Genomic DNA, 12,487 nt, shown 5'->3' with positions numbered 1-12,487 from the left:
TGATAATAATCCTTTCTATTTGGATAGCAATTTGAGATTTACAAAGTCTTTTCATATATATTACTTCAGTGATTTGCAAATAATCTTGTGATGGTAGTAAAGCAAATGTTGTTTTCCTTGTTTTAGAGGTGAAGTTCAAAGAATGTAAAAGTGCTTTGCCCGGGGCCTCACCATCAGTAGTGGAGGCTCTGGAATTAGATACAATTCAAACTCTAGCATTCTTTCCACAACAACCACCATTTTGGAATTAGATGTCAAGTGTGTACCAAAGCAGAGTAACTTAACCAATAGCATAAAGCAGCTTAAGTTTTAGAGTTAGACTAAAAGTTGAGTCTCCCCAGTAAGCATCTCCCCAAATTCTCTGAGTCCATATAGCACGTTGAGCACATTGAGGAACATGCTGTTTCTTTAAGGCCCGTCTGACCATGGGCCTGATCATGTTTCAGGTGGAATAGGGAATGTTCTGGTGCAGTATAATTAATCATCCTAAATGTGGTGTACCTGAGGCTCCTTTTACCTTTCCAAAGTCTTCTCAGCCCCCACAGGGGTTCCCCGGCAGCTTGCAAACACCTATACTTCCATGACTAAAACAGCCCTATGAGCTACAGGAGCAAAATATCATCATCCACATGAAGCATCCTTTGTTCTCAATTGTTTTTTCTTTAACATACTCAGTGATATCTCCTTCCTCTCTTCCTGAGTCTCCCAAATATTTGCTTATGTAAAATCTCTGGATTTCCTCTTTGCTCTCCACCAGAACCTTCAGACATTTCTTCCTCCTCACCACTCCCCCAGACTTTCCTAATGGCTTAGACTGCCATGCACAATGCTTTTTTTCCTCTGGAGAACGCTCCCTGTAGGTGCATCCTATTAGAGCAATGACTTTGTTCCTGCTGGGCTTTTGAACCACCAGTTTTTACTGGCAATGAACTTGATCAAAGGAGTGAGGTAGGAGGGGAGCTGGAAACTTCACAAGATAATTTTGTAAGTCACATCCTGGGCTGGGCATAGTCACTCTCCTGTAGAATACATTTGCTGAAAGGTTGCAAGTGGCCTATGTTTTCTTCCAAGTGGTTGTTGTGTAGCACTGTGCCTCCAACTTTCCTGGCCCAGACTCTGACTAACCATCTCTTTGTACAGCAGGGAGACATTTTAAAAATGAATCTGAATTTGGAAGATCTCCATGATGACTTTGTTGACCTGCTAAAAGAACCAGCAAGAAATAAGCAGACACTATTCAATGAAGAAAGAAATAAGGTAATGAAAACCATGTAGTCTCAGTTTTGCATTTTGAGATTAGAATCCCTTTTCATTGAAAAAAAAAAGTGAATTAAAGCCTTCTTATCTATCTGAATCAAATCTTTCAATGTGATTGCCCTCATCCTGTACCTCCTTTCTACCCTTTACTTAGTACTTCTCCCACCTATGTTATTTCCCTCTGAGCACTTCCTATTGAATACTGGGACCATAGTAGTTCACAGTGGTATTGGGATAGCCGTTTAGTCACCATACTGTCACTCCAAACCACTCTTTTTTTAAGTTTATTTATTTATTTTGAGAGAGAGAACACTCGTGTGAGTGTGAGTGTGAGTGGGGGAGGGGAAGACAGAGAGGGAGAGAAAGAGAATCCCAAGCAGGCTCCACACTGTCAGCATGGAGCCCGATGCAGGACTCAAACCCATGAACTGTGAGATCATGACCTGAGCCAAAATCAAGAGTCGGACTCTTAACAGACTGAGCCACCCAAGAGCCCCCCAAACCACTTCTGTCACACCACCAAGCTATGATTTTGTTGTTTTACATTACCCACTAGAAAACCATAATACCTGAAATTAACTTTTTTAAAACTGCATGTATGTATATATGTATTTTGGGGGACGGGAGGGTAGAGAGAGAAGGAGACAAAGGATCTGAAGTGTGCTCTGTGCTAACAGCAGAGGGCCCGATGCGGGGGTGGAACTCACTGTGAGATCATGACCTGAGCTGAAGTCAGATGCTTAACCAACTGAGCCACCCGGGTTCCCAAAATTAGCTTGTATCTTGTTCCCACAGAAGTTACCTCTAAGATGATATTTCCATGTACATATACTAAAACATAGAACCCAACTGAAATATAAATACTAAAGTACAAAAATGTTTAAATTACTTTAAAATTTATGTATTACAGATAAATTGAGCATGTAGCAAAAACTGCAAACATTCACAAAATGCAAATATTTTATGATTTCAAAAGCACTATTTAAATCACATCATTATGCAATTTTTGGTATAAGTTGCTCACTCTTTATTCATAGCTGCTGGACTATAATTAGCTCTTGTCTTTTTGCTTTGCCAGTTTTGCTTCCCATGTTCCTCTCTCTCCCAAGGAACTGAAGGAACAAACAGAGTCAACATTATTCTCAACTGTCCCCAAATTAATAAAGTATACTTCTTGTGATATGAGAGTTTAAAATAAATATCTCCCCACTTGTTGTAGTTATCTCATGGAAAAAGATTTATCTTTTCTTAAAGTCATTACCATTCTTAGATCTTCTATATAGGTCGTGTTCCATAGGTTCAATCTTTGTCAAGGTCTAGTGCAATTATACAACCTCCAGGCAGCAAGTGTCATTACGCAAACTGACTTTGTTGTTGGATGGCCTTGAAGCACTTAAACCCTGATTCCACCCTGAGGCAAAGGAAAGCTGCCAAACCTTGATTACTTTGTTAAACCTTAGTCTTTTGTCTAATGATCTTTGGTTATTGTGATTGGTCTAAATCAGGTCTTCTCAATCTCAGCACTGTTGACATTTTGGCCCAGAGAATTCTTTGCTGTGGAGAGCTGTCCTGTGCATTACAGGATATATAGCAACATTCCTGGCCTCTATCAACTAGATGCCAGTGGCACGCCTCCCCCACCCACCCAGTTGTCACAACTAAAAAATGTCCATGGACATTGCCAAATGTTCCCTGGGGAGCAAAATCACCCTCAATTGAGACCGAGTGGTTGAAATAAAAAAAGAATAACACTAAATGCATCAATGTTCATTCTTTCTTCCTTCCTTTCTTTCCTTTTATTCTCAAGTTAGTTAACATACAGTGTATTCTTGGCTTTAGGAGTAGAATCCAGTGATTTATCACTTACATATGACAGCCATGCTCATTCCAACAAGTGCCCTCCTTAATGCCCAGCGCCCATTTAGCCACTTCCCCCCACCCATCTCCCCTCCAGCAACCCTCAGTGTGTTCTCTGTATTTAAAGTTTGCCTCCCTTTCTGTTTTTTATCTTATTTTTCCTTCTCTTCCTCTGTGATCATCTATTAAGTTTCTCAAATTCCACACATGAGCAAAATCATATGATACCTGTCTTTCTGTGACTTATTCCACTTAGCAAAATATCCTCCAGTTGCAAAATATCCTCCAATGGCAAAGTTTCATTCTTTTTCATTGCCAAGTAACATTCCATTGTGTGTGTGTGTGTATGTAATATATACATACCACATTTTCTTAATCCATTCATCAGTTAATGGACATTTGGGCTTTTCCATAATTTGGCTATTGTTGAAAGTGCTGCTATAAACATTGGGGTGCATGTACACATGCCCCTTCAAAATGGCATTTTTGTATCCTTGTGATAACTTCCTAGTAGTACAATTGCTGTGTTTTAAGGTACTTCTATTTTTAATTTTTTGAGGAGCCTCCACACTATTTTCCAGACTGGCTGCACCAGCTTGCATTCCCACCAACAGTGCAATAGGGTTCCCCTTTCTCCACATCCTCACCAACATCTGTTATTTCCTGAGTTAATTTTAGCCACTCTGACCAGTGTGAGGTGGTATCTCATTGTGGTTTTGATTTGTATGTCTCTGATGGTGAGCAATGTTGAGCATCTTTTCATGTGTCTGTTGGCCATCTGGCTGTCTTCTTTGGAAAAGTGTCTATTCATGTCTTCTGCCCATTTCTACTGGATTATCTGTTTTGGGTGTTGAGTTTGGTAAGTTCTTTATAGATTTTGGACAACCCTTTATTGGATATGTCATTTGCAAATATCTTCTCCCATTCCACCAGTTGCCTTTTGGTTTTGTTGATTGTTTCCTTTGCTGTGCCATAGCTTATTACCTTGATGAGGTCCCAACAGTTCATTTTTTGCTTTTATTTCTCTTGCCTTTAGAGATATGTCAAGTAAGAAGTTTCTGCAACCCAGGTCAAGAGGTTGCTGCTTATTTTCTCCTATAGGATCTTGATGGTTTCCTGTCTCACATTTAGGTCTTTCATCCATTTTGAATTTATTTTTGCTCATCACATCTTTTTTTTTATTAACAAAAAAGTTTAATGTTTATTTTTGAGAGAGCCAGACACAGTACAAGTAGAGGAAGAGCAGAGAGAGAGGGAGATACAGAATTTGAAACAGGCTCTCGGCTCTAAGCTGTCAGCACAGAGCCCAAAGTAGGGCTTGAACTCACAAATCACAAGATCATGACCTGAGCCAAAGTCAGACACTTAACTGACTGAGCCACCCAGGCACCACTGTGCATCTCATCTTCTTAACTAAGTTTCTAAGAGATACTAAATTCCTCTTATCTTTTAAATTCTGCACATTTGTCTGCACTGCCAACCAACCCACATTTATTAAGACTTAAAGTGAAGGTTATTGCTACCAAAGCAAGCAATTTATTGCTTTGCTTTTAATTCATTTATTTTATTGCTTTTATTTATTTTTCTTAGAAGAAAAATTAAATGAACAGATGGTTTTAAATAAAAAATCAGGTTTATTTTCATTGAGAAATTGGTTTTGTTTTAATATAAATTAAAAGGTGATAGATCATCTGTTATTTAGTATAAAAGTGAAGGAACAAAACAGGGATATCCACACTCACCACTGTTATTTAACAAGTACTGGAAGTCCTAGCCTCAGCAATCATACAACAAAAAGAAATGAAAGGTATTCAAATCAGCAAGGAAGAAGTAAAACTTTCACTATTTCCAGATGACATGGTACTCTATATAGCAAACCCAAAAGAGCCTACCAAAAAATTACTAGAATTCATAATGAATTCAGTAAAGTTGTAGGATACAAAATCAACACACAAAAATCTGCTGCATTTCTATACACCAATAATGAAGCAGCAGAAATAGAAATTAAGGAATCAATCCCATTTACAATTGCACCAAAAACAATTTGGTTAGGAATAAACCTTACTAAAGAGGTAAAAGACCTATACTCTCAAAACTATAAAACACTGATGAAAGAAATGGAAAATGATACAAAGAAATGGAAAGATATTCTGTGCTCATAGATTGGAAGAATAAATATTGTTAAAGTTTTACAATAGCCAAATAGTCAAAGCAACTTTGCAAAAGAAAAGCAAAGCTGGAGGCATCACAATTCCAGACTTCAAGTTATATTACCGAAGTGTAGCGGTCCAAAACAGTACACTACTGGCACAAAAAAAAGACACACAGGTCAATAGTACAGCATTGAGTACCCAGAAATGAACCCACAAGTATATAGTCAATTAATCTTCAACAAAGCAGGAAAGAATATCCAGTGAGAAAAAATACAGTCTCTTCAACAAATGGTGTTGGTAAAACTGGAGAGCAACATGTAGAAGAATGAAACTAGACCACTTTCTTACACCATACACAAAAATAAATTTGAAATGTAATACATGAAGACATAAACATCCTAGAGGAGAATATGCAGTAACCTCTTTGACATCGGCTATAGCAACTTCTTTCTAGACATGTCTCCTGAGGCAAGTAAAAAAAGCAAAAATAAACTATTGGGACTTCATCAAAATAAAAAACTTCTACACAGTGAGGGAAACAATCAACAAAACTAAAAGACAGCCAACAGAATGGGAGAAGCTATTTGCAAATGACATACCTGTTGAAGGGTTTGTATCCAAAATCTATAAAGAACTTACCAAACTCAACACCCCCAAAAACAAATAATCCAGTTAAGAATTGGGCAGAAGACATGAAAAGACATTTTTCAAAAGGCATACAAATGGCCAGCAGACACATAAAAAGAGGCTCAACATCACCAGTCATCAGGGAAATACAAATCAAAACTATAATGACATATCACCTCACACCTGTCAGAATGGCTAAACACAACAGAAGATACCTGTGTTAGTGAAGATGTGGAGAAAGAGGAACCCTCTTACACTATTGGTGGGAATACAAACTGGTGCAGCAACTCTGGAAACAGTATGGAGCTTCCTCAGAAAGTCAAAAATAGAACTACCCTACAATCCAGCAATTGTACTACTAAGTATTTACTCAAACTATACAAAAATACTAATTCAAAGGGATACATGCATCTCAATGTTTATAGCAGCATTACCTACAATAGCCAAATTATTAAAACGGCCCAAATGTCCATCAACTGATGAATGGATAAAGAAGATGTGGTGTGTCCATACACACACACACACACACACACACACACTGGAATATTATTCAGCCATAAAAAATAATGAAATCATACCATTTGCAAGGACATGGATGGAACAAGAGGGTATTATACTAAGTGAAATAAGTTAGTCAGAGAAAGACAGACACCATATGATTTTACTCATGTGGAATTTAAGGAACAAAACAAATGAGCAAAGGAAAAAAAGAGAGAGAGAGAGGCAAACCAAGAAACTGACTCTTAACTACAGAGAACAAACAAACTAATGATTACCAGAGGGGAGGGGAATGGGTTTAATAGGTAATGGGGATTAAGGAGAGCATTTGTTGTGATGAGGACCAGGTATTGTATGGAACTGTTGAATCATTACATGTTATACTTAAAACTAATATTACATTATATGTTAACTAACTGGAATTTAAATAAAAACTTAAAAAATAAAGAGAACAATTCTACCAGACTATTACAAGAATATACTCATCACAGGATTTTCTCTTGGTGATAATAAAGTGCTTCTCATTTTTCGAACCCCAAAATACAGCAGGTGGAATTAGGCAATTTAGTAAATGCAGTGCCCATTGCACTGCTAACAGATTAGAGATAGTGTCTTCCCTCCAAGGTGAGCACCAAAGCCAAATCCATAGTAATATTTGAAAACTCCTAAGGTTAAACAGACACCCAGAATATTAAGAGACTCCCCCAAAACCACAGAACTATTCAGTAGAGGATGCAGGCTTACAATGCCCACATTTAGAGTTATAGAATTCAAGTGCTACAAGGGATTTAACAATCATCTGATCAAATCTCATTTTATAGTTGAGGAAACTGAGACTAAAAGAGATAAAATATTTTGCCCTCCAAGAATCATAGAAAGTAGTGTCGGCATTGGGCAGGCAGTGCCATTCTCCTGAATTTCAGACACGTTAACTTTTCCCGTAAGACCGAAAGTGAGCTCTAAGGAACGGCTCTGTGTAAATAAGCTGCTTTGTAATGACACTGCAGATTCCCCTGCCAACCTGTTCCCTCGCTCTTCCCCTTCATCTGTTTACATGATGATTAATAAAGCAATAGCATGGAAGTACTTTTTTTTTTTTGGTATTAATAAGGACTTTTAATTCTATGAGATAGATCTGTAAGTTAAGGGTTTTCCTGGGCCACAAAGGAAATCATAGCCAGGAAATGATGTTGCCAGTTTAAGACTCAGGTATATTAGTTAATTCTCATAGGTTAAAGATACTGCCAACAAAAGCAGGGAATTTGGGAGCCTACTCTGAACCGAGCTCATTTAAACTACATACTTAAATAGAATCATTCATTTTTGCAGGGAAGTAAAAGAATTCAATCCTGTATGACTCAGAGTCAGGGACACACGGGCAGTGAAGGCATCAATCCCCACTGCACAATGGTGTTCTGTGGTTGCACCCCAAGAAGAGCAAGTAATATAAAACAAATTTATGTTTTCAAAGTTCCCCTCAATATACATACATTATCTCAGAGTCTAGTTTGGAGATAACATATCATAGAAATGACAATTTAAAAATTTAAGAACCAATTACTTAACTTTCCCCACAGTCTTAGAACCAGACTAATATGGGAGAACAGTTGCTCAGATGGAAGAGATCATAAGACCCACAGGTTAATGGATACTGTCTCACCTCACGGAGAAAGTTGTCTGGATTCACCTGCTTGAATAAAGTACATAACTGCAAAAAAGAAAAAAAAATGGCACATAGTGTTAATGCTTGCTTAATTACAGGTGGCAACATCAAAAATATCTATTGTAAGTACTTTTTATCATTTGCCTTATAATTTATTATTTTTATAAATTCAAGTTTAGTTGACACACAATGTTATATTAGTTTCAGGTATGTAACATAGTTATTTGACAGGTCTATACCTTATGCTATGCTCACCACAGCTGTAGCTACCATCGGTCACCACACAGCGCTATTACGACACCGTTGGTCATATTCCCTATGCTGTACCTTTTATCCTCATGACTTAGCTGGAAGTGTGTACTTCTCATTCCCTTTCACCCATTTTGTCCATCCCCCTCTGGCAACCATTAGTTTGTTCTCAGTATTTGAGTCTGTTTCTGCTTGTAGTTTGTTTATTCATTTGTTTTATTTTTCAGATTCCACATACAAGTAAAGTCCTGTGGTATTTTTCTTTCTCTGACTTATTTCACTTAGTATAAATACCCTGTAGCTCTGTCCAAATGTCCCAATAGCAAGATCTCATTTTTTATGACTAATATTCCATTGTGTGTATATGTGTGTGTATGTGTATATCTATATCTATCTATATCTGTATCTGTATCTGTATCTATATCATCACATCTTCTTTATCCATTCATCTATTGACAGACACATTCATATCCTGGCTTTTGTAAATAATGTTTTAGGGGCACCTGGGTGGCTCAGGTGGTTAAGCATCCAACTCTTGATTAGCTCAGGTCATGATCTCATGGTTTGGAAGTTTAAGCCCTGCATCAGGCTCCACACTGAAAATGCCAGCCTGCTGGGGATGAGATATTCTCTCTCTCTCTCTCTCTCTCTCTCCCTCTCCCCTTCTTTCCCTCTCTTCACTCCCCACATGCTCTATCTCCCAAAATAAATAAATAAACATTTTTTTGTTGAAGTTTTTTTTTTTTTTTTTTTTCATATTTTGTGAGAGAGACAGAGCACAAGCAGGGGAGGGGCAGAGAGAGAGGGAGACAGAATCTGAAGCAGGCTCCAGGCTCTGAGCTGTCAGCACAGAGCCCGACGCGGGGCCTGAACTCACGAGCAGTGAGATCATGACCTGAGCTGAAGTCGGAAGCCCAACCGACTGAGCCACCCAGGTGCCCCCAATAAATAAACATTTTAAAAAAATAATGGTGTTTCAATAAACATAGGGATGTATAATCTTTTCAAACTAGTATTTTTATTTTCTTTGGGTAAATACCCAGTAGTGGAATTATTGGATCATATGGTATTTCTATTTTTAATTTTTTTGAGGAAACTCCATACTGTTTTCCATAGTAACTGTACCAGTTTATATTCCCACCAACAGTGCATGAGGGTTCCTTTTTCTCCACATCCTCACCAAAACCTATTAGATTTTGTCTTTTTTATTCAAGCCATTTTGAAAGGTGTAAGGTGATATCTCACTATTGTTTTAATTTGCTTTCATCATGGAAGTACTTTTATACCAAACAATCAGTGGAGTACTCTTATCAAACTGGGTGAGGACAGCCCTGTGCCCTCTTCTAATCCTGATCACCTGGTAGGCGGCAAAGGCGTTCTTAAGACATTTGCTTTGGAAAAAAATGGGAAAGGGACAAAGTGTTCTTCACCATCTTTCTGTTCTCATCTCTTTTATTTTGTCTACCCCAAGTGTGCAATGCTACCAACTCACCCCTTGGCTGCCCAAAGCCCCTTCCAAAAGCCTTCCCCAGAAATGTCTTTCATAGAGAAGTCCTGTGTTCAAGATCATTCTTTCTCTACTTCCTACTTACCTTCATTAAATCTTATTTATACCAGGATAAGAGTATTGTGGGACTATTTGGAAAGGTAAAGTCTTCTGATGTTCCCTTAAATTTACCATATAGATGGCTCCCCACTGTGTGTACTTTGAGAATTTGTGCTACACACTTACTTCAAGGGATGTAGAATATTATTATATTCTCTATTCCAAACACTCACTTTGTTTGCCTACATGGCAATGGTTGTAAATCCAAGTGGTTATGGCTGTTAGTGGAAATGAAAGTTTAGAAATCGTGACAGATATAAGAACTGAGGCCACAGATTTAGGATTAATTAAAAGTTAATTGATCATTAGACATGAAAGTGGGTGAGATCTTTGAGGGGAAAAGTATAAAGAGAAGATTAGAGAACTTAAGACAAGATCACACACTATCCATATAATTAGAAGGTTGGGGAAGAAAAAGGAATCAACAAAAAGACAAACAGCAGCCAAGGATATAAGAGAAACAAGTTGAGAGTGAGCAGTGTTGTGGTGAATTAGATCAGCTTCCCAGCCATTCTGCCAGAACTTATTAAATTGATGCAAATATGCTCTGTCTGGAAATACCGCTTTCTGGAAACACACACACACACACACACACACACACACACACACACACTTTTTCCCTCTACTAATAGCAAAAATGATTTCATGGTGGGGAAATGTTAAAAAAAATAGTATATGTGAATGTTTGAAAAACATTTTCATAAAGGAAACTGGTAGACCCAGAAAACTGTAACTCAGTGAGATTTAAATAGGTGAAGGGGATTAGCAGCACACTTAATTGTGATGAGCACTGAGTAATATATAGAATTGTTGAATCACTTATTGTACACCTGAAACTAATAGAACACTATATGTTAATTATACTTGAGTTTTAGAAATTAATTAATAAAAGAAGTTTTGTAAAATTCCATAATGACTTAAGAATGAAAAGCTTATTTGCCTTTGAGAATAAAGGCAAAAATGCCAAGAGCCTACATGGATTGACTCAGAAAAACTTATATTAAATTCACCTTATTTTGCTTTTGCTTTGTGAGATGACTATTTAATGGATAATTCTAGATTAGTGTCATAAGCAAATTTATTCTGACTTCAAAAGTCATTTGATAAACATATTTATGATCTCTTTCTTAAGGTAAGTGTAAGTACGTGAACTGAATAAGAGTTTGATTAGATTATAATTGTTCCAAGAATGTTAGGTAGTTCAACAGTGTCAACCTGGAAGATAGTTTGCCTTGCTTTGGGGAGACATCTGACTTTGTTCTAAACTCTGCAGTGTTCAACATTTTTATCAATGGCATTAATAGAAGAGGTAGAAAATTTTGGTTGATTAAAAACTCAGTATGAATTGGGGCACCTGGGTGGCTCAGTCAGTTAAATGTCCAACTTCAGCTCAGGTCATGATCTCGTGGAGTTAGAGCCCCACATTGGCTCTGTGCTGACAGCTCAGAGCCTGGAGTCTGCTTCAGATTCTGTGTCTCCTTCTCTCTCTGCTCCTCCCCCACTCATGCTCTGTCTCTCTCTGTCTCTCTCTCAAAAATAAATAAATATTTAAAAAATTTTTAAAAACTCAGTATGAATAGCCACATATGGTTCTTATAAAAACACAAAAAGAACTAACATAATCACTTTAATAAAAATATATCACATAGATCAAGGAGATGTTGGTTCCATTGATTAATTCACATCTGGAAAGTAAATAAATCCTGGAAATAAACATATTTAGGGGAAACAGTAATAAGTTGAAATGTTTCTGGAAAAGATTTCAGAACATTCTCTCTTATTGTCAGTAGAAATTATCTGCTAGTTGCTGTGGAAAGTATTTTTCTACCTTAGGAATTGTAGGGAATAAAAAAATAATATTCTTGGATTCCCTTCTGAGTTTGACACCACTGAAAGAGAATCACGGGAGTCAGGAATCAATAACTAGTAAAAGCAGGATTAGAGAATATGGCTTGGACTTTTCTAGTGGGTTTCCTAAAACTTTATCTCTGATTTAGATAGACTTGCCTACCTAAACACTTGGGTGCACAGCTAGACAACCAGAGGCTTTCTGTACAGGGGCTTTTCATAGTTTAAATCTAACATGAATACACACATTTGGTAGAAGACAGATCCACAGGAGAGGCCTCAAAAAGTCAGAGCTGAGCATGCTCAGTCTAAACCTGCAGTTAAGTAAGTCATTTCCTCCCCAAGCAGGAGGGAAGAGTGAGAAGACTAGCCTGGACTTTTATTCAAGTTTTTCTCCTAAGCCTGTTGCAAATTTTCAGACAATTCTTAAACATTACTCTTCTCTAGAGAGACACACACTACCCAAAGAAGGCATTAAGAAGTTGCGTGGCCATGGATGACCCTCAAATCAACAAATGCCTAGTAGGAGTAGGGCTTCCCAGAAGGTGACCTTGATGATAAAAGTTCCAGAGGCAAGGCAGAAGAAGACTGGAGGTTTTAGTAGAAGAAAGAGATTGACAGACTGCGAGACCAATTTTCCAAATAGTCAAAGAGCAGTTAAAAGAAGAGAGAAATTGGACATCTTTGTTGCTCCAGGAGGCTGGTTCAGATCCGTTGTTGGATACTGAG

The 12,487-nt window shown here is 37.6% G+C and overlaps 1 protein-coding gene across 9 annotated transcripts in view; it reads left to right on the top strand.

The window, feature by feature from the left end:
* Positions 1-12,487, top strand: part of CCDC141 (coiled-coil domain containing 141) — a 232,049-nt gene that overhangs the window by 205,411 nt on the left and 14,151 nt on the right. For 8 of the 9 annotated variants that reach the window (XM_027055390.2, XM_027055389.2, XM_027055388.2 and 5 more), the window contains one exon: positions 1,141-1,257. In XM_027055390.2, coding sequence (XP_026911191.1) covers positions 1,141-1,257 — 117 coding nt within the window. The remainder of the gene's footprint in view (positions 1-1,140; positions 1,258-12,487) is intronic. The other variant, XM_027055387.2, reaches the window with a different exon arrangement.

The sequence above is a fragment of the Acinonyx jubatus genome, chromosome C1 (genome assembly GCF_027475565.1).
Source record: "Acinonyx jubatus isolate Ajub_Pintada_27869175 chromosome C1, VMU_Ajub_asm_v1.0, whole genome shotgun sequence".
Lineage (NCBI taxonomy): Eukaryota > Metazoa > Chordata > Mammalia > Carnivora > Felidae > Acinonyx > Acinonyx jubatus.
This window is presented reverse-complemented; position numbering and strand designations above follow the sequence as displayed.